The 27,955-nt window shown below is 43.3% G+C and overlaps 1 protein-coding gene across 1 annotated transcript; it reads left to right on the forward strand.

Moving 5' to 3' along the window:
• Positions 1–353: 353 nt before the first annotated feature.
• Positions 354–9,057, forward strand: Zcchc10 (zinc finger CCHC-type containing 10). The gene is made up of 4 exons (XM_036196723.1): positions 354–418; positions 5,829–5,987; positions 6,908–6,952; positions 8,633–9,057. Exons 1-4 carry the CDS (start codon positions 378–380, stop codon positions 8,901–8,903), a joined length of 516 nt encoding a protein of 171 aa, XP_036052616.1. The 5' UTR covers positions 354–377; the 3' UTR covers positions 8,904–9,057.
• The last annotated feature ends 18,898 nt before the right edge of the window (positions 9,058–27,955 follow it).

The raw sequence follows: 27,955 nt of genomic DNA on the forward strand, positions 1-27,955 counted from the left end.
ACAACCTGCCCCTGCCTCCAGAGTGCTGAGATTAAAGGATTAAACCTGGCTTTTTTTGTTGGTTTTATTTTGTTTGAGTCAGGGTCTTACTGTTTCCCAGATTGGCCTTGAACACATGGCAATCCTGTTGCCTTAGCCTCCAGAATGCTGGGGTTACAGGTTTCCTGAACACTACACCATTCCATCCTTCAAGGCCCTAATCATATTCATACTAAACACAAGGCCCACATTAGACACAACACACCAGCCGGTGGTCACCAATCACCTCTGTCGGGATGAGCCCGTCTGGCTCCGCCCACGGCCTCGGCGGGTTGAAGGCCCCGCCCCCCCTTCGGAGTTTCCCAAAAGCCCGTGCGGCGGCCTCCGGCAGCTCCAAGATGGCGACTCCCATGCATCGACTTATAGCGCGGAGACAGGCGTAAGAGAGACGCCCAGTGGGGTCTGCGGGAGGGCTGTGGGTGTGGAGACGCCGGTCCGCTAGCTAGTGAGCTGTTGCGGGCTGCGGGACTGAGCGGGTTCCCGAGCGTCCATTCGGATCGAAGAGTTGTTCGCCGGGTGGTTTATGTTCCCTTATCCGTCCCACACGTTTGTCAAGGGTAGCCTGGATGCGTGATCCCACACCCTCACCCCCAGGACCCAAACTTCTCCCGCTGGTCCCTCTGCAGCATTCCCCGTCTCCTTCCTATCGCCTTTCCTGGAAAACAAGCCTGTCTACCATGCCTCTGCTCTTTTCTCATCTAGCGTCTCACTCTGTGCCGTTCTCCCCTTCAGGCAGTAATTCTTTTAGTACCGACCACTCCATGCCAGAGTTTCAGTGTGAGGAAAAATGTTTCCAAGACACGCAGCGTACAGTCTAGTTGAGGAACCAGTTGATACTCTGAACAAGTACAGCTGGTAGTCTAACAGTCTTTGTGGGAAATAAGAGAAAGGCCCTCTTCAAGTTAGTTGGACTGTAAATACATCAGCGGAGGGTGACGGTTGAAGACAGACTGAAAGGCATAGAAAAGACCGAGTCACTAGAGGATTCGGGAAAAGAAAAGGTAGACAGTTGTATAATTGCTTTGAGGCTGTGAGCGTTTTTTTTTTTTTTTTTCTTCTATAAAATGTAGTTAGCTCGTTAAGGGTTAATAAATTTCCACCTTTATTGAATCTCATCTGATAAAAATTTTGTTGCGGGAACTTGATGGCCTGTAGCAGGCAAACACCGAAATTCATCCTTTAACTTCCTTTGGTCCCATTCTTTTTGTTTTGTTTTTGACAGAGTATTTCCGTGTAGCCCTGGCTGTCCTGGAACTCTTTCTGTAGAACAGACAGACTAACCTCTAACTCAGAGACCCACCTGCCTCTGCCTCCCTCATGCTGGGATTAGAGGAATGGGCCACTATCGCCCAGTTTAAAATGTAATAATTTAAACATAAGACATTATCTGAGATGAACCTGTGTTATCTCTCCTTAGCAAACCTATTATTCCACTATCTTTTGTCCTTGGTCATAGTAGTTCTCTACTTAATTCTTTTGGGTGGTGATAACTCACGCCTTTAGTCCCAGTATTAAGGAGGGCAGAGACAGGCGAGTTTCTTGAGTTACAGAGCTAGTTCCAGTACAGTCAGGGTTACACAGGGAAATCCTGTCTCAAAAGGCAAACAGGTGGTAAGTACTTTTACTCCCTACCTGTTGAGCCATCTCCCTACCTACCTGTTGAGCCTTTGTTTTGCCAAACTGTCTTTAGTTCGTAGATGGCTAGCATACATTGTGTGTGTTTGTAACTGTTTCTGTATGTATTTTATTTTATTTTATTTTTTAAAGATTTATTTATTATGTATACATAAGAGGGTGCCAGATCTCATTGCAGGTGGTTGTGAGCCACCATGTGGGTGCTGGGAATTGAACTCAGGACCTCCAGAAGAGCAGTCAGTGCTCTTAACCTCTGAGCCATCTCTCCAGCCCCCTGTATGTATGATATATATGTGTGTATATATATGTATATATATATATTGGGGGGTGTATGTTCAAGACAGGGTTTCTCTGTGTAACAGCCCTGGCTGTCACGAAACTAGTTCTATAGACCAGGTTGGCTTGAACGCACAGAGATCCACCTGTCTCTTTCTCCCCAGTGCTGGGATTAAAGGCATGTGCCAAGGTCACTCAGCTTGACTGTTTTTATTTTATGTTAAAAGAGCCCCAGGCTGAAGAGATGGCTCAGCGGTTAAGAGCACTGGCTGCTCTTCCTCAAGACCTGAGTTCAGTTCCCAGCAACCACATGGTGGCTCACAACCATCCGTAATATCTAGTGTCCTCTTCTGGCCTGCAGGCATGCATGCAGGCAGAATGCCGTGTCCATGATAATAAACAAATCTAAAAAAAGAAAGAAAGAGCCCCATTCCTCACTACATACATAGTCTGTATAATCTACTTTCTAGGGCCTTAACAGACTTCTTGAATGCAAGGAAAGCCAGAGAAGTAAGTCTGAGGAAAACTGGGATGATGATAATATGTAATAAGAGGGCTGGGGATGTAGTTCAGTTGGTAGAGTTCTTGCCTAGCAAGCATATAGTTTTGGGATTGATCACCAGCATATGGGAGGTGGATGCAAGAGGATCAGAAATTCATTTAATTCAAGGCCAGCCTTAGATAAATGGGATCCTGCTCAAAAAAAAAAAAAAAAAAAAGAAAAGAAAAAAAAAAGAAAAAGAAAAGAAAAGAAAGAAAAGAAAAAGAAAAAGGAAAGATAAAAGGGTTCAGGTGAAGCCGGGCGGTGGTGGCGAACACCTTTAATCCCAGCACTTGGGAGGCACAGCCAAGCGGATCTCTGAGTTCGAGGCCAGCCTGGTCTACAGAGTGAGATCCAGGACAGGCACCAAAACTACACTGAGAAACCCTGTCTCGAAAAACCAAAAAAAAAAAGGGGGGGGGAGAGGGGAGGGGGGGGGGGCAGGTGTGATAGCCCAGGATTTTAATCCCTCCACTTAGTTCAAGGTTAGCCTGATCTACATAGCAAGTTCCAGACCATTCATGGCTGCATACTGACTGAGACCCTGTCTCAAATAACAACAAAAACACCCTAATTTTAAGAGTACTGAATTAAGTAAGTTACTAGGGTCTCATTTCACCCCTTTTCTCTCTTAAACTTGTTCTTTTGGCTCTAGACTTAGGCTATTTCAGTGACGAGATGGCTTTTCAAGACAGAGTTTCTCTGTGTAACAGTCCTGGCTGTCCTGGAATTCCCTTTTGTAGACCAGGCTGTCCTGGAACTCACAGAGCTCCGCCTGTCTCTGCCTCTGGAGTACTGGGATTAGAGGCTTGCACCATCAAGCCTAGCAAGACATCATCGAAAAACAAAAGCCTCCAGCAGATGTTACACCCACCCTTTGTATGGCCGTGTGACAGTGCCATGCTCGATTTCTCAACCTACCAAAAGGTATGCGAAACTGAAAGGAAAATACTATTTAGGGATTGAATATCCCATTGTGTGGTGGTGCTGTGTTCCCCAAAATATTGTGCACCCTAATAAATTTATCTGGGGTCATAGAACAGAACAGTCACTAGATACAGAGGCAAGAAAATGGTGGCACACACACCTTTAATCTTAGCATTCCAAAGGCAGAGATCTGTCTGGATCTCTCTGAGTTCAAAGCCACACTGGAAACAGCCAGGCACGGTGGCACAAGCCTTTAATCCCAGGAAGTGATGGCAGGAAGCAGAAAGGTATATAAAGTGTAAGGACCAGAAACTAGAAGCTTTTGACTGGTTAAGCTTTTAGGCTTTTAGCAGCAGTTCAGCTGAGATTCATTCAGATGAGGACTCACAGGTTTCCAGTTTGAGGAAACAGGATCAGCTGAGGAATTGTCGAGGTAAGGAAGCTGTGGCTGGTTCTGTCTCTCTGATCTTCCAGCATTCATCTAATACCTTGCTTCAGGTTTGATTTTATTAATAAGACCTTTTAAGATTCATGCTACATGATTGCTTTTAATGTCCTTGCTTTTCACCTAAGCTGTGATTAATTAGATTAAAACCTGAGTATTGGGCCAGATGTGGTGAATCATGCTTTTAATCCCAGTACTCAGAGGCAGAAGCAGGTGGATATCCGTGAGTTCAAGGCTGGTCTGGTCTTGTGAGTTCCAGACCATCCAGGGCTACATATGACATCCCGTCTGGGGAAAAAAAAAAGGAAGAAGAAGGAAAACATCTGAGTGTTTTCAGGAGGCTTGCCAGGCATTGGTGGCACATGCCTTTAATCCCAGCACACAGGAGGCAGAGTGTTGTGGAATATTATTTTAAGGTGTTACTTTTGTTTATGTTGCATTTGTTTAACTCTGTGAAGCTGTGTTACTGTGCCCGTGTAAAACACCTGATGGTCTTATAAAGAGCTGGCCAATAGCAAGGCAGGAGATGGACAGGTGGCAGACAGAGAGGATATATAGGAGAAGAAATCTGGGAGGAGGGAAGGAGAAGGAGTAAGACTCCAGGGGCCAGCCACCTATCTATACAACCAGCCAGCCACAGAGTAAGAGTTACAGAAGTTGGAGAATGGGAAAAGCCCAGAGGCAAAAGGTAGACTGGATAATTTAAGATAAGTAAAGCTTGCTAGAAACTAAGACAAGCTAAGGCTGGGCATTCATAATTAATAAGCCTCCTCCGAGTGTGAATTTATTTGAGAGCTCAGTTACTGGCCCCCCAAAAAGAGCAAAAACCTCCAACAGCAGAGGCAGGCAGATCTTTAAGTTGGAGGCCAGCCTAGTCTACAAAGTGAGTTCTAGGACAACCAGGGTTGTTAACATATAGAAACCCTATTGGGGGGAGTGTGTGTGTAAAAATAGAGGTCAGAGGAACTTCAAGTCAGTTCTCTGTTCCTTCCACCACACAGATCAGGGATCCAATTCAGATCTTCAGGCTTACAGGAAACACCCTTACCTGCCCAGCCCTGTCCCATCCTTAAAATATTTTAATGGGTTAGGGGTCTACTTCAGTGGTGAAGCATTTGCTTCATGCGCATGAAGGAGGCCCTGAGTTTAATATCTAGCACTACAAAAAAATAAAGGAAAATAGAAATCTGTATTCTTTGCATTATGAACTAAAAATGTTGGTCTGAACCTGATGGTGGTGGTGATACACACCTTTAATCCAGCACCTGGGAGGTGGAGGCAAATGGATCTCTGTGAGTTTGAGAGCCAGTTTAAGGATAGGCTCCAAAGCTACACAGAGAAACCCTGTCTGGAAGAAATTTAAAAAAAAAAAGTTGGTCCAAATGCATCATTACTGGAATGGAAAAACTTATTTCTTGTTTTTATGTGTTTGTTTTGCCTGAGACAGGGTCTCTCAATCTTTAGCTCAGGCTAACTTTAACTTGCAGCCATACTTCCTACTTTACTTCCTGAAAAGTGAAGGATTATAAGCATTTAACAGCATGGTGGGCTTAGAGGGGCCAAGGTTTGTTCTGTTGAGCCCCAGGATGCATGCATTGATCCACTTACTCTGCTATTTCTGTGTCTATTAGAGTAAACATCACTGTATGCTTTTGCAGGTCAGAAAGTGTCCCAAGACAAAACTTCTTCTCCTTTTTTTTTTTTTTTTGGTGGAGCTGAGGATCAAACCCAGGGTCTCTACCACTGAGCTAAGTCTCCAACCTCGGGTTTGATTTTTTGAGACAGGGTTTCTCTGTGTAGCTTTGCGCCTTTCCTGGATCTTGCTCTGTAGCCCAGACTGGCCTCGAACTCACAGAGATCTGCCTGGCTCTGCCTCCCAAGTGCTGGGATCAAAGACATGTGCCACCACCGCCCGGCTAAGACAAAACTTCTAAGGCTTGTATTTATTATGTTTTTTCATTGTAGTGAAGCCAATAAGCAACATGTAAGATGTCAGAAATGCTTGGAATTTGGACATTGGACATATGAATGCACAGGCAAAAGAAAGTACCTACACAGGCCTTCAAGAACAGCAGAGCTGAAGAAAGCTTTAAAAGAAAAGGAAAACAGATTATTGCAGCAAAGGTAAGTTTAAGTTTACATATGGTATCCAGAGGAAATTGCCCAAATATTTAGAGAATTGACTAGGGGCTGAAAGGTTCCTTATAATACTAACTGGGTTTTGGGGGGGGGTTGTTTGTTTTGTTTTTTTGTTTTAGCTTGTTTGTTTTTTGTTGTTTGGTTGTTTTTTTGTTGTTGTTGTTTATTTTGGCTTTTGGAGATTGTCTCACTGTGTAGCTCAGGCTAGTCTCAAATTTGCAGTTCTCCTGTCTCAGTGCCCTGAGTGCTGGGATTATGGGTATGTACCACCAGTGCAGTTTCTAATAGCATTGGCTGATTTTAATGAATGGTTACCCTGTGTCAGACACTATAGTGTGCTTTTCACAAGTGTTAGCTTATCTAGACTTCCCATCTCTACTAGTAAGGTAGCTATTAACCTATTTGTGTGCTCACACTTATGAGCTTTGCACATCTGTACATTTCACTCAAACTCACTAGACTGCTCTTGATGGTGTTAGGGAATAGTCTTCAGTTTCTGTTGGGTTTTCTGTTTGTTTTTGTTTAAACAATAACTAAATTTGTGGCTAAATATGCTCTTGTGCAAGTGTGAAATGATGGTGTATATTTCTAGGAACTCAGATTACAGCTATTGTGCTGTTTGCCTTGTTCAGTAAGTAGTTAAAGTTCTAAACAACAACAAAAACAAGTTCGTGTGTTCAGTCATCTTAACTACTAACTGGCTTTGATGTACATGAGATAAAATGTGTTGCTAAGCACTAAGTCAACCATAAATGAACTGCGTATAGCCTGTTCCAGGAAACATTATAGCAAGAAATCCTGTGCACTTGAGTATATGTAATGAAGAACAGAGTGTTCTGAGTCTAGCAGAGGATTTTAAAGTCACTCTTACTGATAGGAGTTTTTGTTCCCCTTATGTCCTTTAGCATGGGAGAGACTAATGTAGAGAAAAAGATCAAGAAGAAAAAGAGGTAGGTGGCTTTTGGTGACACTACCTGGAGGGAGGAAGATTGGGGCTGAAGTCTTTGTTAATATTTTCTTCTTCTGTGGAATTTATTAGCTCCATTTTTTTCCTTTTTCTACAGTGCTCTAGAATCCTTATACCTGAAAATACTAAATGACTTCCTCCTCTAGATCTCACAATAAACCCTTACCAAAATTTTGCTAAAGGGGACTGGAAAAATGGCCCAGTTACATAAAGTACTTGCCATACATATGTGTAAATAGCTAGGTGCATCGGTGGTTCCTGCAACCACAGTGCTGGAGCAGGGCTAGAGAGATGGGTGGATCCTGGTGGATCACTGAACATCCAACCCCGCTCAACCAGGGAGCTCCAGGTTCAGCTGCAGCAATTGAGAACACCTGATGCTGACCTCTGCTCTTCACGCACAAACATGCATACCAACATGCACTTGTATACAAACACATACCACATACACAGACACATAAATGAAAAAAATGTTTCTGTTAAGTCTAGGCATGGTTGCACTTACTATATAGTCTTGGTTGGCTTGGAACTGGCTATGTAGACCAGGCTAGCCTCAGTCTCAGAGATCTGCCCACCTCTGCCACCCAAGCTCAGGGTTTAAAGGTGTGTGCCACCATGCCTGGCTTGTTTATTGGTTTGTTTTTTATTGTTTGGTTTTGCTTTTGATTTCTAGATCTACTTGTCTGTTTGTTTATTGGTTTTTCAGGACAGGGTTTCTCTGTGAAACAGTCTTGGCTGTCTTGGATCTCACTCTGTAGACCAGGCTGGCCTCGAACTCACAGAGATCCACCTGCCTCTGCCTCCCAAGTGCTGGGATTAAAGGCTTGCACTAACACCACCCGGCTTAGATTTATTTTATTTACGTGTGTTAGAGTTGTGTCTGGATGACAGAGGGGGCATTGGATCCCTTGGAGCTGAAGTTAAAGGTGTTTTTTTGAGCTGCCGGATTGGATGCTGGGATACAAATTCCAGTCCCCTGACAAAACAGTAAGGCTTCTAAATGCTGAGCCTTCTCTTTAGCCCTTGTTTTATTTTCCTGAGACTAGAGCTCACTCTGTAGCCCAGGCTGGCCTCAAACTCTTTGTGATCCTTCTCCTTCAGTTTCTTGAGTGCTAGGGTTCCAGACTTGAGCCACCATGCTCTGCTCTTCCTTTTGTTTCTTTCTTTTTCTTTCTTTTTTTTTTTTTTTTAATAAAATCTCTCTGCTAATCTATTTATTTTTTGTTTTTTTGTTTTTGTTTTTGTTTGTTTTTCCCCAGAGCTGAGGACTGAACCCAGGGCCTTGCGCTTGCTAGGCAAGCGCTCTACCACTGAGCTAAATCCCCAACCCCCTTTTGTTTCTTTATATTTGGGTGAGACAGATTAGCCTGGACCTTACTGTGTAGCTGAACTCCTGATCCTCCAGCCTCTACCTCCTGGGATTATAGCCATGTGCCAGCATGCTCAGTGTGACATAGTATGGAAGGTATACCTTGTGAAATCCAAGAGAGTTGCTGAAGTGATAGAGAGCTTGTAAAGTGGGGAGGCCTGTGTTAGAGCAGTTAGGCAATCTCCGAACATCGATCGTGCCTAGGGCAAGTGTGCAGGAGCTCAGCAAGAATATTTTTAAGCACTGTGTTAAATGTCAGCTTAAATGTGCGCATGCTTTGTTTAACTTGAATAGGTCTAAGAGTGTCACAAGTTCCAGTACCTCTAACAGTGACAGTTCGGCCAGTGAGTCTTCATCAGAGAGCGAGACTTCTGCCTCGTCCTCCTCAGAGGACAGTGACTCAGAAGACAGCCCCTCTAGCTCCTCCTCCTCAGTTTACTCCTCCTCCTCCTCCTCTTCCTCCTCCTCGGACTCAGACTCAGACTCCAGCTCCTCCAGTAGCAGCAGTTACAGTACAGAGAGCAGCTCTGATGATGAGCCACCAAAGAAGAGGAAAAGGAAATAGAACTCTCTACACTGGACCAATGGACCAAAAACATCAGTGTGACACAGCAGAACTGAAAACATGCTCAAGCAAGCAGGTTAGCTGGATCAGCTTGTTAGAATTCAGACCTTTCTAAGTATTTGCCATTGAATATTAATAAAGGATATTATATATATATAAAGACACTTATTTTGAGAATGAATATTGTATTCTTGCTGTTTTTCTTCTTTTAAAGATGGGTCTCATTTTGTAGGCCTGGTTGGCCTGGAACTTATTATGTAGAGGAGGCTGGCCTTGATTTCACAGCCTGCTGATACTTCTAGTATGGGGATTAAAGATAATAGTGCCACCATGCTTAGCTTTTGTTGACTTTTTTTTTTTTTTTTTAAGTGTTTGAAGTATATCCGTAGAACATAATCAAAGCTGAAAACCAGAAAATCGGTTTCAATGATAAGTCATTTTTTCTGCCTCTGAAATGAATGCCTTATGAGGGTATGTATTAAGGTGTGTAGGACAGGCTTTGAAGGGACTGCATCAGAATATCAAGTAAGAAGTTGCTCTTTTTGCTGTTTTTATTATGTAAGATGTGGTGATAGATTGTGTATCCTAATAAAATTTGTCTGAAGATCAGAGAACAGAACAGGCTACTAGATTAAACATAGAGGCCAGACAGTGGTGGCACACACCTTTAGTCCTAGCACTCAGGAGGCAGAGATCTTTCTGGATCTCTGTGAGTTCAAAGCCACCCTGGACTACATGAGATTGACTCAGTCTAGGAGAGAAAACAGAGCCAGGCAGTGGTGGCACACCTATAATCCCAGTACTTGAGATCTCATGCCTTTGATCCCAGCATTAGGAAGGAAATAAAATGGCTGGGCGGAGAAAGGCATATAAGGTGTAAGGGACCAAAGGCTTTTTCGGCTAAAGCCCCTTTCAGCTCGACCCCTTTTGGCTGAGGACTCAGAGACATTCAGTCAGAAGATTTATGGAATGCTCCAGAAGAGAATTTGACATCGCTGATACCATGTTGCTACTGTTTCTGGGATTGCCATTTCATAATTGGTTACTACAGCTAACACAGTGGAGACCCTGGCAGCAAAAGTAGCTACCACAGTTAGTTAATCTTTCATTCTATTGGGCATGATAAATTTAATTCAGTAGTTATATACATTTCAATTGGCTTTGAAAGTTATAAATTTATAAACTCAAGTTCCATTTGCTTTTGGGATACCATCTTACAAGGACTCCAATTTGCAGAAAGGCTTGTTAAGGAAGGAAATGACTCAGTTGCCTTTAAGCTACTGGCTATGGATGGGTTAAGACTTTTGTTGGTCTTTTCTGTGTCAAACACACAGATTGCAAGCCCAGCGCCACTTTGAGATCTTTGGCAGCAGTTAACTCTGTAGCTCACACACGATTGAGCCTGTACAATAATGAGTATTCAGAGACTGGTAATGCCTGGGGGGCACTCACCAACCTAAGACAGAGCACCTGTGTGGCCTGGGCAGGTGTCCATGACAGGTAAGGTGACCTGCTGACATCCCACTCAACTTAAGTCAGAAGCTCATTTTTTAGTAAAAGGGGAGACCTGTAGGGCTCTGGTCCTTGTTTTGGGTAACTGTTGCCTTGCTTGCTGATCTTGACCTTGATATCCTCCCTATGCTAATTCCCTGCTGGGTCCTACCCTCCTGAATGCTTAGGGGAAGTTCCTTGTCTGTATATCTTGCATATTGGGCATTAACAGCTTAGATGCATGATTGTAAAACATCAGTAGCGAACTGGAGCAAGCCATGAGGAACAAACCACTAAGCAGTACCCTCCATGAACTCTGCATCAGTTCCTGCCTCCAGATTTCTGCCCTGTTTGAGTTCTAGTCCTGACTTCCTTTGATGATGAACTATGATGTTGAATCATAAACTGAATAAACCCTGTTTCTCCCCCGCCAAAAAAAGATATTACATTACAAAAAAAAAGGGGGGGGTATTTGGCTCACAATTCCAGGTTACAGTTCACTTGTGGTCTGAGTGAGAATGGCCCCCACAGGCTCATGTGTTTGAATGTCTGGTCCCCAGTTGGTGGAACTGTTGGTGGGAAGGATTAGGAAGTGTGGTCGTATTGGAGGAGTTGTGTCACTGGGGATGGGCTTTGAGGTTTTTTGGTTTTTTTTTTTAAGATTTATTTATTATGTATACAGCATGTATGACTACATGCCAGAAGAGGGCACCAGGTCTCATTACAGATGGTTGTGAGCCACCATGTGGGTGCTGGGAATTAAACTCAAGACCTCTGGAAGAACAGTCAGTGCTCTTAACCTCTGAGCCATCTCTCCAGCCCGGGCTTTGAGGTTTTAAAAGCCCATGCAATTCCCAGTTACCTCTCTCTTTGTACTTATGGATCAAAATGTAAGTAAGTTCTCATCTATTGCTCTGGGGTCATGCCTACCTGCCTTCCTACTACCCTGCTTCCTTCCATGATGGTCATGGACTTTAACCCTATGAGCTGTAAGTAAATTCTTTCTTCTATTAAAAAAAGAAAGAAAGGAAGGAAAGGAAAGAAAGGAAAGAAAAGAAAGAAAGAAAAGAAAGGAAGAAAAGAAGGAAAGAAGGAAAAGAAGGAAAGCAGACTGAGTAAGTCATGAGGAACAAGCCAATAAGTCGCTCTCCTCCATGCCTTCTGCATCAGCTTCTGCCTCCAGGTTCCTGCCCTGTTTGAGTTCTTGTCCTGACTTTCTAAGATGATGAACAGCAATATGGAAGTGTAAACCAAATAAACCTTTTCCTCCACCCCCCCAAAAAAATCACCTTCCTCCTTCAATAAATGACATTTGTCATTCAAAAAAATAAATAAATAAAAAATTTTTATAAATGGCCCTTTCCTTTCTCCTGAGATGTAAAGTGGGCCAGGAAATCACAAGCATTTGGCACCTGTGGGAAATATTCCCTTGACACGGGCTGAGGGTCACAGGGCTGTACCCTTGTGGGGATGCTGCAGTTTCTACAGGCTGAGGGAGGAGGGCTAACTACCACTTACCTTCTTCCAAGTGGTCAAGAGAAGAAGTAAGGCCTGGCAATAAGTGAGTTGTACCAATTAGTAGTTAAGCCTAGAGTACTAGTACCCTGTTTCTCTCTGCCCTACATACATGCTCTACATATGTTCTCTACATACTGCTGCTGCTTGTAGACTGGGGACCCCATGTGAGTAATAAAAGATGTCCAAACAAAAAAACAAGCAAAAAGTCCATGGAGTTGGTGAGGTGAGAAGTGGCTGTGGCTTGTTCCTTTGTCTCTCTGATCTTTCAGTATTTACCCCCACTATCTGGCTCCAGGTTTTTATTATAAGACCTTTAGGAAATGCAGCAACAGTGAGATTTGATACATTGTAATTGTAAGTATAGCTTTCCTACTGTTAATAAATGTGCTCTATTTTTATGTTTGTGTTCAGAAAATTATTCTGATTTTTCTGTCCTGAATATATAAATTCAAGGAACCTAATATGGTACATTGGAATGATGTAAGTTTCAAGTTTTTATGTTTCTTTGTTTTTTTTGTTTATATGTGTGTTGATGTGCATCACATTTGTGTGAGAGCATGTGGAGACCAGAAGAGGGCATCAAATCCCCATACCTCCTCAGACCCCTGTGGCTGGAGCTACAGGCAGTTGGAAACTGCTGTGTGGGTGCTGGGAATCATACTTGGGCCTTGGGCAAAGGCAGCAAGTGCTCATGACTGCTGAGCCACCTCTCCACGTTAAGGTTGTTCCTTTGCTTATCATTCATTTCCTTCTGGTTTCTTGGGTTCTTATTTTGTCCTCTGTGTTTTTCTAAATGTACCAGTCACTCTTATTAGACATTAGTTCTTTGTCATGTTGTGAAGATTCAGCCATAGTTGAATTCTTCATAGATGGAACTGAGCATTTGGTCATAGTCAGGATTGCAGAGAGTCCTCTGTACTGGCCCTTCCTGCGACCTGCACGTAAGAAAGACAGCAACTAGCCAGGCAGTGGTGGTGCACGCCTTTAATCCCAGCACTGAGGAGGCAGATCTAGGTGGATGTCTTGTGAGTTTGAGGCCAGCCTGAGCAACAGAATGAGATCCAAGATAGGTACCAAGACTACACAGAGAAACCCTGTCTCGAAAAACAACAAAGAGTAGAAAAGGACAAGAAAGCCAGCAACTGAAGAGCACGTGGTTTCTGGCCCTGTGATGACCCCAGCTGTGCTCGTTCCTCGTTGTGCTGGATTAGTACTATTGGGCACAGCCCTAGTGCTCCATGGCTTGCCTTTTGGATAAAATCACCATCCAGCTTGGCATGTCTTTCAGCTTAGCATCCATGAGTTTCTTCTTCACTGGAACAACTGATGTCATGCTGGAGTCTTGGCTGAAGAACCAAACGTCTCAGGAGGGCTCTTGGTTGTTTTTTTGAGGCACGGTTTCATATAATCCAGGTTGGCATCCAATTCCCTAGGTTCTCCTGGCTATGGGGAGGATAAAGATATAGGGGGCTCACAGGGGCCTGCTGGCTTCCAGCCTAGCTAAGATTCTGTCTCAGGTTCAGGAAGAAACCCTGCCTTCAGAAGAACAGTGAGAAAGATGGAGGAGGACACTTGACCTTTTGTAGTCTCTGCACATACACAAGTAAGTAAATCTTTTTTAACAAATTTAAAAATTAAGAAGCAGGGAATGGATTTGGTAAAGTGTGTCTAGCATGCCTGAGGCCCTGGGTTCAAGTTCCAGCCTCATATTAACCAAATGGGATGTCAGCAAGCTTGTTAACCTAGCACTCTGGGAGAACTTCAGAAGTTCAAGGTCATCCTTGGCTTTCAAGACTAGTCTGAGGGGAGCAGGGGTGGTCCAGGCTTTTAATCCCAGCACTCAGGAGGCAGAGGCAGTTGGATCTCTGTGAGTTCAAGGCCAGCCTGGTCTACAAGTCGAATTCAAGGACAGCCAGGGCAATTACACACAGAAACCCTGTCTCGAAAAATCAAAGAAGGAAACTGGGGGAATGATGCTGTAAAGGGAAAAACAGCTTTACTACTTAACTCACAGTACAAAATAAATTTTGTTGTTGTTTTCCGAGACAGGGTTTCTCTATGTAGCTTTGGAGCCTGTCCTGAAACTCACTCTGTAGACCAGTCTGGCCTTGAACTCACAGAAATCTACCTGCTTCTGCCTTCTGAGCACTGGGATTAAAGGCATGCACCACCATCGCCCAGCTCAGTTTTTCTTTTCTTTGTTGGTTTTTCAAGACAGGGTTTCTCTGGCTGTCCTGGAACTTGCTTTGTAAATCAGAGTGGCTTCTAACTCAGAAATCCACCTGCCGCTACCTAGAAAGCCTGGGAAAAAAGACCATGCCTGACAACTGTTTTTCTTAGAAGAGGTCTCTCAATATTACCTGCTGTGATCTTGTACTGATAAGATCAAAGCTTCTCTTATTACCTACTGCTATCTTCAACTGATAGGATCAAATGCTTCTCATTCCTCAGTCTCCCAAGTAGCTAGGACTGCAGGTATGTACCACTACACTTGGCCCTGGAAAAATTCCTTGAAAGACAGTCTTCTGAGACTTACTAAAAAGTAAATGGATAGCCAAGCGTGGTGGCGGCGGCAGAGGTGGCATCTGTGGTAATAGCAGTGGTGATGGCGGCCGGGGAGCCAGTACCCACACCAGCCTTTAATCCCAGCACTCCGGAGGCAGAGGCAGGAGCATCTCTGAGTTTGAGGCCAGCCTGGTCTACAGAGTGAGTTCTAGGACAGAGAAATCCTGTCTCAAAAAACAAAGGAAAACAAACAAACAAACAAAAAGTAAATGGATGCTAACCTATATTAAACTCATTTATTTATTCATTTATTCGTTTGTTTATTTATTTATCTATTTATCTATCTGTCTGTTTGTTTGTTTATTTATTTATTTATTTTTGAGACAGGGTTTCTCTGCGTAGCTTTGCTCCTTTCCTGGAACTCACTCTGTAACCCAGGCTGGCCTCAAACTCACAGAGATCTCCCTGGCTCTGAGTGCTGGGACTAAAGGCGTGCACCACAACCGCCCGAACTCAATTTATAGTTTAAAACTTTAACCACTGAGAGCTCTATTTATTAAATGTGGTTTTTGGTTGTTTTTTTTTTTTTTTTTTACTTTAAAGTTAAACAATTAAATATATATTCTAAGAGGAAATAAACTTTGAACTGAGAGTAATAATGTGTATAGGGTGTGCATATATATAGGGTGTACTTGTAGATAAGGAAATAAATTGAACCAGTGTAAAAGACTGCTATTCATAGATGAATTCCCTGCCCCTGGGTAATTATTTAAAATCATCCTAAAGATATGAGAGAAAGCTACACAGAGAAACCCTGTCTCAAAAAGCAAAAAAAAAAAAAAAGAAAGATATGAGAGAAAATACTGCCAAAGTAGTTTAGTGACCCTTCTTTTCCAGGCACACATTATCTTATGTAATCCCTTCTCATAACTGAATCAGGACTAATCTATGTGAATAGACTGGAACAAAGGTAACAGGATGTGATGCCATGGTAGGCATTATAGCTTCCGCCTTGTTTCTTCAAACACACTCTGTAGGATAGACCAGTCTCTGAGATATGAGGATACACAAGCAACCATGGGGAGTCGCCTCCTGAGGAAGTGCTAAGCCTTCTTCCCAGCACTGACTCATCAGAAATGTCAGAACCCAAGGAAGCCACGTCTTCCGTGCTCAGCGAAGCTCTAATAACTGTAACCTGAAACCCCAGGCCAGACCTGAACTCCTGACTCACAGAAATCCTGAGATGAGAAATACTCTGGTTTCATTCCTATTTGTTTTGGGTTTTGGACTTTTTGAGACAGGGTCTCTCTGTGTAGCCCTGGCTATCCTAGAACTCTGTAGACCAGGCTGGCCTCAAACTCAGATCTGTCTACCTCTGTTTACCAAGTGCTGGGATTAAAAGTTTGTGCCACCACTGTCTAGCAAATTCTGTTACTAAGCCATTGGGCTTTGCGTATTTGTTATGCAATAATAATTTTTTTTAAAGACCTAATAATGTTGTATTTTGAAGCTCATGGTTATTGAAAAGCTACATTCAGGTTTCTGTTCAAAATTTTTTTGTGAAAGGGTTCTCTTTGCCAATTTACCTAAATTAGCCCCTCCCCTGGTTCAATGCCTTTGCCTTGATTTTCCCTCACTTATACTTGACTGTATGTGTGTATGGGGTGGGGGAGGATATTCACAACTGTCTCTTCTCCATTAATATGGCCATTCTACTGGATGAAGATAAGGATTTAGCTTTGCTCACTCCTGCCTCTGAGGCCCTGACTGTTACTTGGCATCTAAAGGAGCTCAATGAATCAACTGTTGGCAGAATGAATAAATGGATTAGGGCAAAATCATCAGCATTTATATTTGCTTTAGTGTTATTTGGATTCTTAGTTGAATGAGGGAAGCATTTAGTCTGTGAACTTGTCTGAACTGACACTAAATGTTGACATTAGAATCCTTATAACAAAATTTCACTTTTATATTTTAATTATCTCTTATGTGTGTGGGTATTTTGCTGGCATGAATGTCTGTGCACTATTGATGTGCCTAGCACCTCTTTACACACACACACACACACACACACACACACACACACACACACAACTAGAATTACAAATGGTTTGTGAGCCTCCATGTGGGTACTGGGAATTGAACCCAGGTCCTGTTGAGGAGCAGCCAATGCTCTTACCTAAGCTATTTTTCCAGCCTCCAAATCTTTCTTTTTAAGAAATGGAAAATAGTGCCAGGCAGTAGTGGAGCACACCAGCAGTTGGGAGACAGAGGCAGGCGGATCTCTGAGATCCAGGCCGGCCTGGTCAACATAGCAAGTTGTAGGACAGCTGGGGTGACACAGAGAAACCCTGTCTCAAAAAAAGAAATGAAATTAAATGAAAAATAGGACTCTGGATGTGACTCTCTTTGTAGAGTGATTTCTTAGCACTCTCGAGGACCTGGCTTTGATCCCCAGCACCTCTTAAATGGAGTGCAGTATTCAGTGATATAGGCAAGAGGATCAAGGTTGATCTGGGCAGTGGTGGCATATGCCTTTGATCCCAGCACTCGGGAGGCATAGCCAGGCAGATCTCTGTGAGTTCGAGGCCAGCCTGGTGTATAGAGCAAGATCCAGGAAAGGCACCAAAACTATACAGAGAAACCCTGTCTTGAAAAACCAGGGGGGAAAAAAGAGTTCAGGGTTGTTCTTGGTTATACAGAGAGTTCAGGGCCAAATGAGCAACATAAGACAATCTCAAAACCACAATGAAGACAGTGTTTACAACTGCATTTTCTGTTGATCCACTTTTCTTCAAAGAATAATGGAGTAGATAGCCTATAAACTGCCCTTGGTGATCCCTAACCCCTGACACTTTCCAGCCTCCCCCAAATATGACTGATTTATGCAAGCACTAGAATGAAGACATTGAGAATTCTCACAGAATATCTCATCATAGCTGAATTTCTTTTGTTTGTTTGTTTTTGTGACAAGGTTTCTCTGTATCCCTGGCTATCCTGGAACTCACTCTGTAGACCAAACTGGCCTAGAACTCACAGAAATCCACCTGCCTCTACCTCTGCCTCCAGAGTGCTGGGATTAAAGGTGTACACCACCACACCCAGCTGAACTAAGTTTCCTTTTTTAATTTTATTTTAGTTTTTATTTATATGGGTGCTCTGTATATATACCTGCATGATAGAAGAAGGCATCAGATCCTATTATAGATGGTTGTGAGCCACCATATGGTTGCTGGGGATTGAACTCAGGACCTCTGGAAGAGCAGCTAGTGCTCTTAACCTCTGAGCCATCTCTCCAGCCCCAAAGTTTCTTTACAAAAAGGTAAAAAAAGAAAAGGAGACTGCTAAGTTTCTCTTTCTTTCTTCCTTCTTTCTTTTTCCTCCGCCTCCTCCTTTTTGTGAGATAGGGTCTCATTATGTAGCCCAGGCTGTCCTCAAACTCTCCATTTTCCTGCCTCAGCCATCCAAGTCCTTGGATTACAGGTGTACACCAAAGTTTGCTTCTGAATGACTCATGTGGTAGCCAAACAATGATAGTCATTTACTGATACAGAGTTAATCATTAAATCATGTTGGATTACAACAGCCCAGAACTACATATCCAGACATGATATGTCTTAATATGGGCAGGCCAAGTTCAAAAGAGTCCTGGCAGATTAGTTAATATAATATTTTTTAAATAATATGTAATGTAGCCCATCATTGAGGTGAATAACTTGAAATAGCTTTTTGGTTTTGTTTTGTTTTGTTTTGTTTTTTTCCTTAAAGACTTGGTCCCAAGTATCTATGATAGAAGATGACCTTGAACTTCTGATCCTTTTGCCTTTACCTTCTGAATACCTTGGTTGTAGGCAAGTGCCACCACCACAGTAAATGTTGGAGGTAGAACACAGAGTCACCTCCTTCCCTGTCCTCCCTCAATGCTAGGCAAGTACTTTCCAAACTGAGCTACATTCCCTAGCCTATGAGATTTATTTTATGACTAATTTTTATTTTATTGATCTATCATCAACTTAATACATCGATGGTTGCTACTAGAACTGCTCAGGTGTTTGCACAAAGGAAGTGTTAAGCTCAAAACGACTGGAGAATTAGCTACTAAGAGTAGTCTACATGGAACAATACCTATGAGAATGTTCGCCAAATTAGGAAAATACTAACTCAGTTCAAATGGAAGTGCAGTCTGCTAAATTGTGTTTTTATTTATTGTCTTTAGTTTTATGAGACACGTTCTCTACGTAGCCGAGGCTGGCCTAAAATGTATCATAATCTTCTTGCCTCAATGCAGCCTCTAAGTGCTGGGATTACAGGTATAAGATCACCCCGCCTGGTCAAGATGTGTAACTGTTGATGATACTGCCAAACTGTATGGAGCAGAAAAAGCTTAGTTGAACTTAGTTTATGAAGCATCTGATAATACAGGCGTTTAAAGGCTTTATCATGTGTTATTAAACAATATACTGACAGTGGTCTTTGAGTTCCAGGATTTTTCGAAATTTTTCTTTCTTTTTGGAAAGATCATAAGCCTATAATCCCAGCAGTTGGGAGGTGGAAGCAGGAGGATCTGGAGTTCAAGGCTAACCTTAGCTACATAACAAGTCTGAGGCCAGCAGGAGCTGCTTGAGACCCCCTCAAAAAACAAAACCAACTTCAAACAAACGAAAGTGATAAGATTGAGCATACCCTGCTTTATCCTTCATACACAGTTTGTCGGCACAGCATCATAAATTATTATTGGGGATTGTCTATACTTAAGGCAAGGGGAGGGTAGATCTTTAGTTTCTTTCTTATTGGCATGCATGTGATATATGTGTATGTGGATCCGAATGTCACAGCATGCATGTGGGAATCATGGGAATCAGAGAACAACTTTGAGGAATTGTTTTTTTTTGTCCCACCCTTACATGGGTTCTGGGATGGATGAAACTCAGGTCTCCTGGCTGTGCAGCAAGTACCTGTGCCCAGTGAGCCCTTTCACCATCCCTGAAATGGAAACTATGAGCCTGTGGGGGCAATTCCCCTTCAAACAACTACACAGAGATTGGTGGAGCACTTGCTGGCTTCAAACGTGCTATGTGACAGAAGATGACTTTGAACTCGTGATCTACCTGCCCCTGCCTTCCAAATCCTGGCTTGCAGAACTGCACCACTACGCCCTGTTTGTGAATTTCATTTGCTGCAGTAGAACAAGCATGAAGCTTACCCCGTTCATCATTTGCTTTGCTTTGCTTTTGTTGTCTGTGGCACTAGGGATCACACTGTGGGCCTTGTATGTTCATGCAATGGCTTCCCCAGGGAGCTCACCCCTCTGTTTCTCCACATGCAGTTCAGCTGTATGAAGCCGTTCATATCATCTTGAAACCATCATCTGTCTCTGGAGGTCTTTCCATTTGGCAAAACTGCAGCTCCATACCTGTTTCAAAAGTCTCCCATTCCTCTGTTGTCCAGTCAGTGCAGCAGCCACTCTGGTTTCCATTTCTGCAAACTTGACTCCTCCAGTAGTAAGCTAAGTGGAAGCATGCAGTGGTTGGTTTTCCTGTGACTGGTTTAATTCATTTTGCATAATGTCTTCTTCACATTCACCCATCTGGTAGTAGCACAAGTCAAATTCCTTCCCCTTTTAAGGTTGAATAGCAGTGTGTTGTATCGTGTAACACACTTTGTTCATTCATTTACCCACTGCTAGACACTTGCCTACTTCTGCTTTTGGGCATTATTGTAAATAATGTGAAATCTGAAACTCTTAGGAGAACTACCACACCACTGTTATCAGACACTAAATAATTGTGGAAATTAGCTTCCACTGAAAATGGGATCACACTTTTTAAGGAGTTCAGTCCACAAATCAAAATATTCCTCTGTGAAGCTTTTGCAGAAGAAATGTCATTGCAGCAACCAATCAGTTTGAATTACAGGACCACTGGGTTGCTACATGTACTTCTTTCCCAGTTAAAAACACGAATATGACCATTGCCACACATTTGCAGCAGGCTTATTTCCAGAGTCCATGCTACAGTGTACATCCCCTGCTTTGGACTTCAGGCATAAAGGATGTGGAGAGTGGAGAATCAGAAGTTCAAGGTTTTGGGGAGCTACATAATGAATTTGAGGCTAACATGGGGCTACATGAGACCTTGTCTCACAGAACCAGAAAAAAATCCATTTAGCTACATGATTAAGGCTCTCTCACTCCGGCTTTAAAGATTTTTATTTTTATTATTATTAGTGATGCATAGGTGTGTATATCCGTATGACTGCTGAGGCTTTCACCCTTCACATCACATCATACCCTGGAGCTGGAGTTACAGATAATGAGCCACCTGGTGTGGGTGCTGGGAACTGAACCTAGGACATCTGGAAGAGCAGACAGTACTCTTAACCTCTGAGCCCTCCCCCACATTTTTTTTCCTGATCCTGGGAGCAAACAATGATGTAATTCTGAAGAAGACTATAAAATGGAATTATGTACCTAAGTGGAAATATATCAAATGGAAATATGTGGTTTCATGGACTTAGCCCTTAGCCAGTATTTCACCCCTGTGATTGTCCACTGCTGGCTGGCTTGTTTATGTCTCATTACTTTGGTTTGCTACTTAAGAGGTTTCCTGTTTGTGTTATGACTAGCCTACTGTTCATGTACAAGGTCAAGAACCTTTGACTGCTTCCGTGTTACTCCTGTGAACTCTCAGCCATCTCTCCGGCTCCTCCTACTCAGTCTTCAACTGGGGTTGATCACTTTTCCATGTAACTTGTACTGACAGAGAAGAATGTAAGAGAGCTGGAAAACTGTCTCTTAAGCAAGACACATGCTCAGCATTGTATGCTAGTGGGTTAATAGTAGATACCTGGTGACTTATTTTTGTATGTAAAACTATTTCAGAAGTAAAATGCAGAAGTTGTCTATGCTCCTGTGAATAACCAGTCATCCATGCTTCTGTAAGCAACCCTAAATTAACCTCACTAGGTCTCTCATACCCCCCCCCAAAGGCTATGAAAATAAGAGGGGAGACTAATTGAGAAAAGTCAATTAGTAAGAGGGGAATGGTAACTAAAGTGGGTATATGGATGAATATGATCAAGTATATTATTTCCACGAATGAAAACATCACAATGAAGCCCATCATTATATATAATTAATAAATGCTAATAAAAAATATAGTGCTGGGCATGTAGCCCAGTAGGTAGAGTGCTTGCCTAGCATGCAGGAAGCCCTGGGTTACAGCCCCAGTGCATCAACAGGGAGTAGGGTTGTGACTTTGGGGGAGTCAGTGTTCTTCCTGTGTTCACACAGGTGGGCTCCAGGGACTAAACTCAGGTTGCCAGACTTTCTCAGCAAGCTCCTTTACCCACTGAGCCATTTTGTTGGCCTTCCTTTTTTGTTGTGTTTTTTGAGACAAGATCTTTACCGGTGACCCTGGCTGGTCTCTTACTCAGTACTCCAGGATGGCCTCATACAGCAAGCCTCCTGCCTCAGTCTCCTGAGTACTGGGATTATAGCTATGAATAAACCACCTCTCTGACCTTAAAAATCACTTTTGCTGATAGGAAACATTTTCTTTGAACCATAATTAGTGACATATTTTCACCTGGTTTTATTTTACTCAGTGGTAATACTGAATTACTAAATTTAATTAACTATCATATTTTGTATTTACCCATACAGATTTTATGGAACTGTTCCTACTATATATAATTAGCTGCATAAAATCCTTGGTTTTTCCATTTGGCTTTAAAAGTTTAAAATACTTCAAAGTAATTTCATGTGTGTGTTGTATGCGCATATATGTGTGGCCAAAGGAGGGTGCTGGTATCATTTTCAACCTTCTTATTTTGAGGCAGGGCCTCTTGTGGTACCCAGCACTTGTGTTTTGGTTGTGAGCCGAAGCACGTAATGGCTGAGCCATCTCTCTGACCTTGGAGTTGGTGGTGTTTATCTAAACTGGCTGCCGGCCAGCTTGCCCCAGAAGTCCTCTCAGCCCCACCTGTCTCTGTGCTAGGATTACAGACATTGGTCGGACCATACTTGGCTTTGACATGAACTCTGGGATCTGAACTTCCATGTTTATGATTGTACAGCAAGGGCTCCTGAGCTCTCTCTCCAGCTCCTATGAAATATTTTAGATCCAAAGTGCGTGATGATTCATGCCTATAATTCTGACACTTGCCAGGCTTAAGAGGATTGTCACAAGTTAGAGGCGAGCCTGGAGCACATAATAAATTCCACACCTTTCTGAGCTACAAAATGAAACTGTGTCTCAGTAAGATAAAAAAAAGAGAGCTGACAATACAATTCACCATCACATACTTGCACACATGTAAGATAAATAAAGCAATAAAAAATAAGAGACAACTTTGGGCCTGCAAGATGGCTCAGTGGCACTTGCTGTCAAGCCTGACAACCTGAGTTCCATCCTTGGGACCCACACGGTAGAAAGAACTGACCATTGCAGGCTGTTCTTTGCTCTCCACACACACACACACACACACACACACACACACACACAGACACACACATAAAAGAAATGCTTTTATTTTTTTAAGTTGCTCCCAGATTTACTGAAAACATTACAGAATAGACCTAAACAGCTCCATGTGGTATTTCGAAATTCATCCCAACTGTAGGTAGGCTGAGTGACCTGCAGGCTAGAGACTGCCAAATCACTTCAGCATCTCCTTGGAGTCAGGACCTATCATTTATCTCCTGATCTAGGGCTGAGATCTCAGGAATGTAATTATCTCTCCTCTCTCTCTTCCTCCTCCTGCAACTTGATAGAGCCCTCTCTCGAAGGGACTCTCTAAATCCACTTCATCAGGTGCTTGACATAGCTAACTATCTTCTTGCAGGTTCTTTTTTCATAACGTTTTATTTTTATTTTATGTGTATTAGTGTTTTGCCTGTGTGTATGTCTGTGTGAGGGTGTCAGGTCCCCCTGGAACTGGAGTCACGCACTGACAGTTTTGAGCTGCCCTGTGGGTGCTGGGAAGTTAACTCAGGTCCCCCACCCCATGTTCTCAACAGTGAGCCATCTCTCCAGCCCCATTATGAGTTTCTTGGGGGTAATAGTGATGTTCTTACTTGTTGGTATGGAAGTCGGTAACCAGGGTCATGCTGGACATCTTGATGATGACCCAGGCTGCCTTCTTCACAGCCTTGGTGCGAACTGGGAGGATCTAGTTGTTTGTTTGTTTGTTTGTTTTTTCCCCAGAAAAAAAAAATTGTAGAAGAAAAAGACACTATTGAGTCTCAAAGAAAAAAAGAAATGATAGCAAAAAATAGCACTGAAAATTTTAGACCTTTCAGAAAATATGCTGACCCTGATGGCTAGATAAAGATAATGCAGAGAGAAAGAGAGGAAAGGTCTAAAGATAAGGTCTGTGTCACCTCTCCGAAATCAGAAACAGATGAAGAGTGCCAGCAAATTAGGGTGAAAACCAGCAGGCAGGCAATGGGTGGGGACAACAAAAAACAAACAACCCCCGACAGGGTGTGGCATACAGGCAGAATGGAGAGAAAGGAAGAGCTCCGGAGAGAAGAGGAATGGAGCCCCCTCACCTGAGACTGCCTAATCCTCTCAAGGGCTGAGAGTCAAGAATTTTGTCACAGATAACAAAATTCACTATTGAGATTGTATAATAGAGACATTTCTTTTTTCAATGAACCATTTATTTATTTATTTATTTATTTATTTATTTATTTATTATTTGTTTGGATAAATGAGTCTTTTTAGTTTGAGATTTTTTTTTTCTTCTTGTTTTGAAACAGGGTCTCACTTTGTATCCCTGGCTGTCCTGGAACTCACTATGCAGATCAGGCTGATCTCAAACTCATAGGACGGACCCTCATGCCTCTGCCTCCTGAGGGCTGAGAGGCACTTGGTAAACCTTGGCACATAAGAGGGTTAAAACAGCAGCAATCATATTTAAGGCCTAATTGCATGTAATGTTTGAGTTTAATTTTATGACTTTCCCAGTTGTGACCTTGTAATTTTCTAAAAATCTCACAATCGAGATTGCAAACTTTATGATTAAAACACTTCTGAACTGTGACCTAGTATGGCAAGGGATTCCTCAAACTTCTGTGACCTGTGGATTGTTGTTTTTTAGATTTTCATTTTATTTATTTATTTTTGCGATTGAATGTTCTGCCTGCATGTATGTCTGTGCACTACATGCCCACCTGGTGCCCATGGAGGCTAGAAAAGGTTGTCAGATCCCCTGGAAGTGGAGTGACAGTTGAGAGCTGCCCTGAGGGTGTTTGGAACCAAACCTGAGTCTTCTGCAAAGAGCAGCGAGTGATGTTAATGGTTAAGTCATTCTGCAGCCCAGGTCTGTAGCTTTATCTTATCAGCCTTTATCCATATCCACAGCACCTCAGGAACCGACCTAGGATCTGATTAACTAAAAGAAACAAAGTTCCTTAGAAACCTTTTAAACAATGTATCTTCAGAGGCTGACAAGATTGTGTATGTGGCCACTGATAAAACACTTAAAAGCTGGGCTTGTTGGGATACGATTGTAATCCTAGCACTTAGAGGACATAGAGGCCCAAGATGTTAGGCGTTCAGGGCCAGCCTGGACTATATCAGACTCTATTTCAAAGAAACAAAACCTTTTTTCAATGAACTCACTAACTTGACTCTGAGCTGACTCATCCTGAAGTTCGCTTCGTTGGGTGGAGGAGGTGAAGGTGTGTCTGGTGCCCTAAACTGGCCTTGAACTTACTCTGTACCTGAAAATAAACTTAAATTCCTGATCCTTGCCAGGCGGTAGTGGTACATGCCTTTAATCCTAGCACTTGGGTGGCAGAGGCAGGTGGATCTCTGTGAGTTCAAAGCCAGGCTGGTCTACAGAGTGAGTTCCAGGACATCAGGGGCGACACAGGGAAACCCTGTCTTGAAAAACCAATCAGCTCCTCCACATCTGAGTGCTAAGACTGTAGGCATGCAATGCCTCACTTGTTTTGTGCAGTGTCGGGATGGAACCCATGACTTCCACGAGCAGTAATCACTCTTCCACCAGCTGAGGCACATCCCAGTCTCCGGAAAGTGCTCTCCACAAGAAAGAGAAGAGCATGGTAAAGTATGACTGGAGAACGACTCAGTAGTTAAGAGCACTTAATGCTCCTGCAGACGACCCAAGTTCAGTTCCCAGCACCCACATAGGGCAGCTCACACCCACCTGTAACTCCAGGGGACCCAATACCCTCTTCTGGCCTCTGGGGTGCTACACTCACCTGCACTAACCCACATAGCACACATCCTCATACCATACATATAATTAAATAAAAAAAAATTGAGGGGTTGGGGATTTAGCTCAGTGGTAGAGCGCTTGCCTAGCAAGTGCAAGGCCCTGGATTCGGTCCTCAGCTCCAGTAAAAAAAATAAAATAAAATAAAAAATTGAAGAGTATGTGGGTGCATGCCTTTTGTTCCAGGACTCAGGAGGCAGAGGCAGGCAGATCTCTGTGAGTTTGAGGCCAGCCTGGTCTACCTGATGAGTTCTAGGCCAGCCAGGGTTACATCGTGAGAATCTGTCTCTAAACACAGTTACATGTATAGGTAGATACCAGAAGATGACTCTTGGAAATCGGTCTTCTCTCACCTTGGGCTTCTGGAACAGAAATCATATTGTTAGGCTTTTACTCACCGACCCATCTCATTGGCCCATTTTTTTTTTTTTTTTTTTAGATTAAAAAAAAAAAAACAGAATAGTAGGTTTCTCTTCTTTTTTATATTGCAGAGGCACTAGGGGTTTGTGTTACTAGGGATTGGACCCAGAGCCGTGTGTGTGCTAAGCAAGAGCCTTCCCACTACACCCCACCCCAGACTACCCAAGCCTATTGGAACACAGTTGATGCCACTACAAACCCCAGCTACTGAACATGGAGCTGCAAGATTGGACATTTACCCTGCTGGGTTTTGGTCTGGCTTTGGTCTGATCTTTCCTTGCTGTTTTCCTGTTCCCCACTTTTGGAATGTGAATGCTTTCTCCATGCCATTGTATAATAGAAGTATGTAACTTGTTTTTATTTTACAGGAGCACCTAGGAAGACTGCCTTGAGTCTCAGATCTTTGAACAATGTTAGAACTGTTAAGCCAAGCTTAACAGTGCACAACTGCAATCCCAGCACAGGGGAGGCAAAGGCCATTCACAGCTACACAGTGGGTTCTAGGCTCTCCTGAACTAGGTAAGACTCTGTCTCCCAATGGTTGGGTGGGTATCATCACACCAGGCTGTGTTAATTTTTATTGTTAACTTGATTAGATTAAGAAACGCCTGGAACATTTTTGAGGTACTTTGGGTGTGTCTGTGTCTGGTGTTTCCAGAGATAATTAACTGAGGAACAAGAACCTTTCTCAGGTCTGGTAGTGCTGGCACACGTCTTTAATTTAGGCACTCAGGAGGCAGAGGCAGGAAGATCTCTGAGTTCAAGGCCAGGCTGGTTTACAGGGTGAGTTCCAGGACTGCCAAGAAAGAAATCTATCTAAGAAAAATAAATAAATAAAAGATAAAAATTTTAAGAGTCTAGGATTTGTTTAGTGTTTGTTTTTTGAGACAGGGTCTCACTATATAGCCTTGACTGGCCTGAAGCTGGATATGTATGTAGATTGGGCTGACCTCAAACTCACATCGATACTGTTGCCTCTGCCTCCAGAATGCTGGGATTTAAAAGTGTGTGCCACCAGGCCAGGCCTATTTAGTGTTTTGAGACGTGGCCTAGAACTCGGTGTGTAGTTGAGATCGGACACCCAAATTGTGAGTTTGCAAACTACGAAAACTTTAACTTAAAAACAACGAGTGAAACGTTTCAAGATGTTAGTGGTGGAGAATCTTCATGAGGTGCCCCATCAAATAAATAAAGCAAGTTAGCTGACCTGCGACACCAAAGGCAGGATTGTATGTTTTTCAGATCAACACGCAGAGGCCACCTTTCTTGCAGTACCATTACTGGGTTCCAGGAGACCTTAAAACCTTATCTAATCACTGATCTCAATTAAATTAGGTCTTGTCCCGACTGGCAGAATGTCGAGAGGTGATGGAGTATTCAGAAAGACTGTGTGTGTGTGTGTGTGTGTGTGTGTGTGTGTGTGTGTGTGTGTGTGTGTTCGCTCTCGCCTGTTGTGTCGACAGGGTTTTGTTAGTAGCTCAGACCGGGCCCGGGTCCACTAAGGAGCCCAGTGAGGCCGAATTCGTGGCGATGCCGCTGGCCGCGGCCTCCCGAGTGCTGGAACCACCGGCCTGCCACGACGCCAGGCTTCACGATGGTTTTTTTGTGTTTGTTTTTTTTAGATGATGCAGGGGGCCGGCTCATCCTCCCACACTAAGTCACACGCAGCTGTGGACGACGTGCTGCGGACATCCACGTCACCCTCCCCTCCCTAGCCCTGCGGGGCGCTGCGGGACTCGGGGCGGCCGGGGGCCCGGCCTTCACCTGAGCCCTAGAACCGGTCGACCCGGCTGCGCCCCGCCCCGGCCCGGCCCGGCCCGCCCCGGGGCGCCACCCTAGCGGGCTGCGCAGGAGGGCGTGTGCCCGGAGCC

The sequence above is a fragment of the Onychomys torridus genome, chromosome 8 (assembly GCF_903995425.1).
Source record: "Onychomys torridus chromosome 8, mOncTor1.1, whole genome shotgun sequence".
In the NCBI taxonomy this organism is placed as follows: domain Eukaryota; kingdom Metazoa; phylum Chordata; class Mammalia; order Rodentia; family Cricetidae; genus Onychomys; species Onychomys torridus.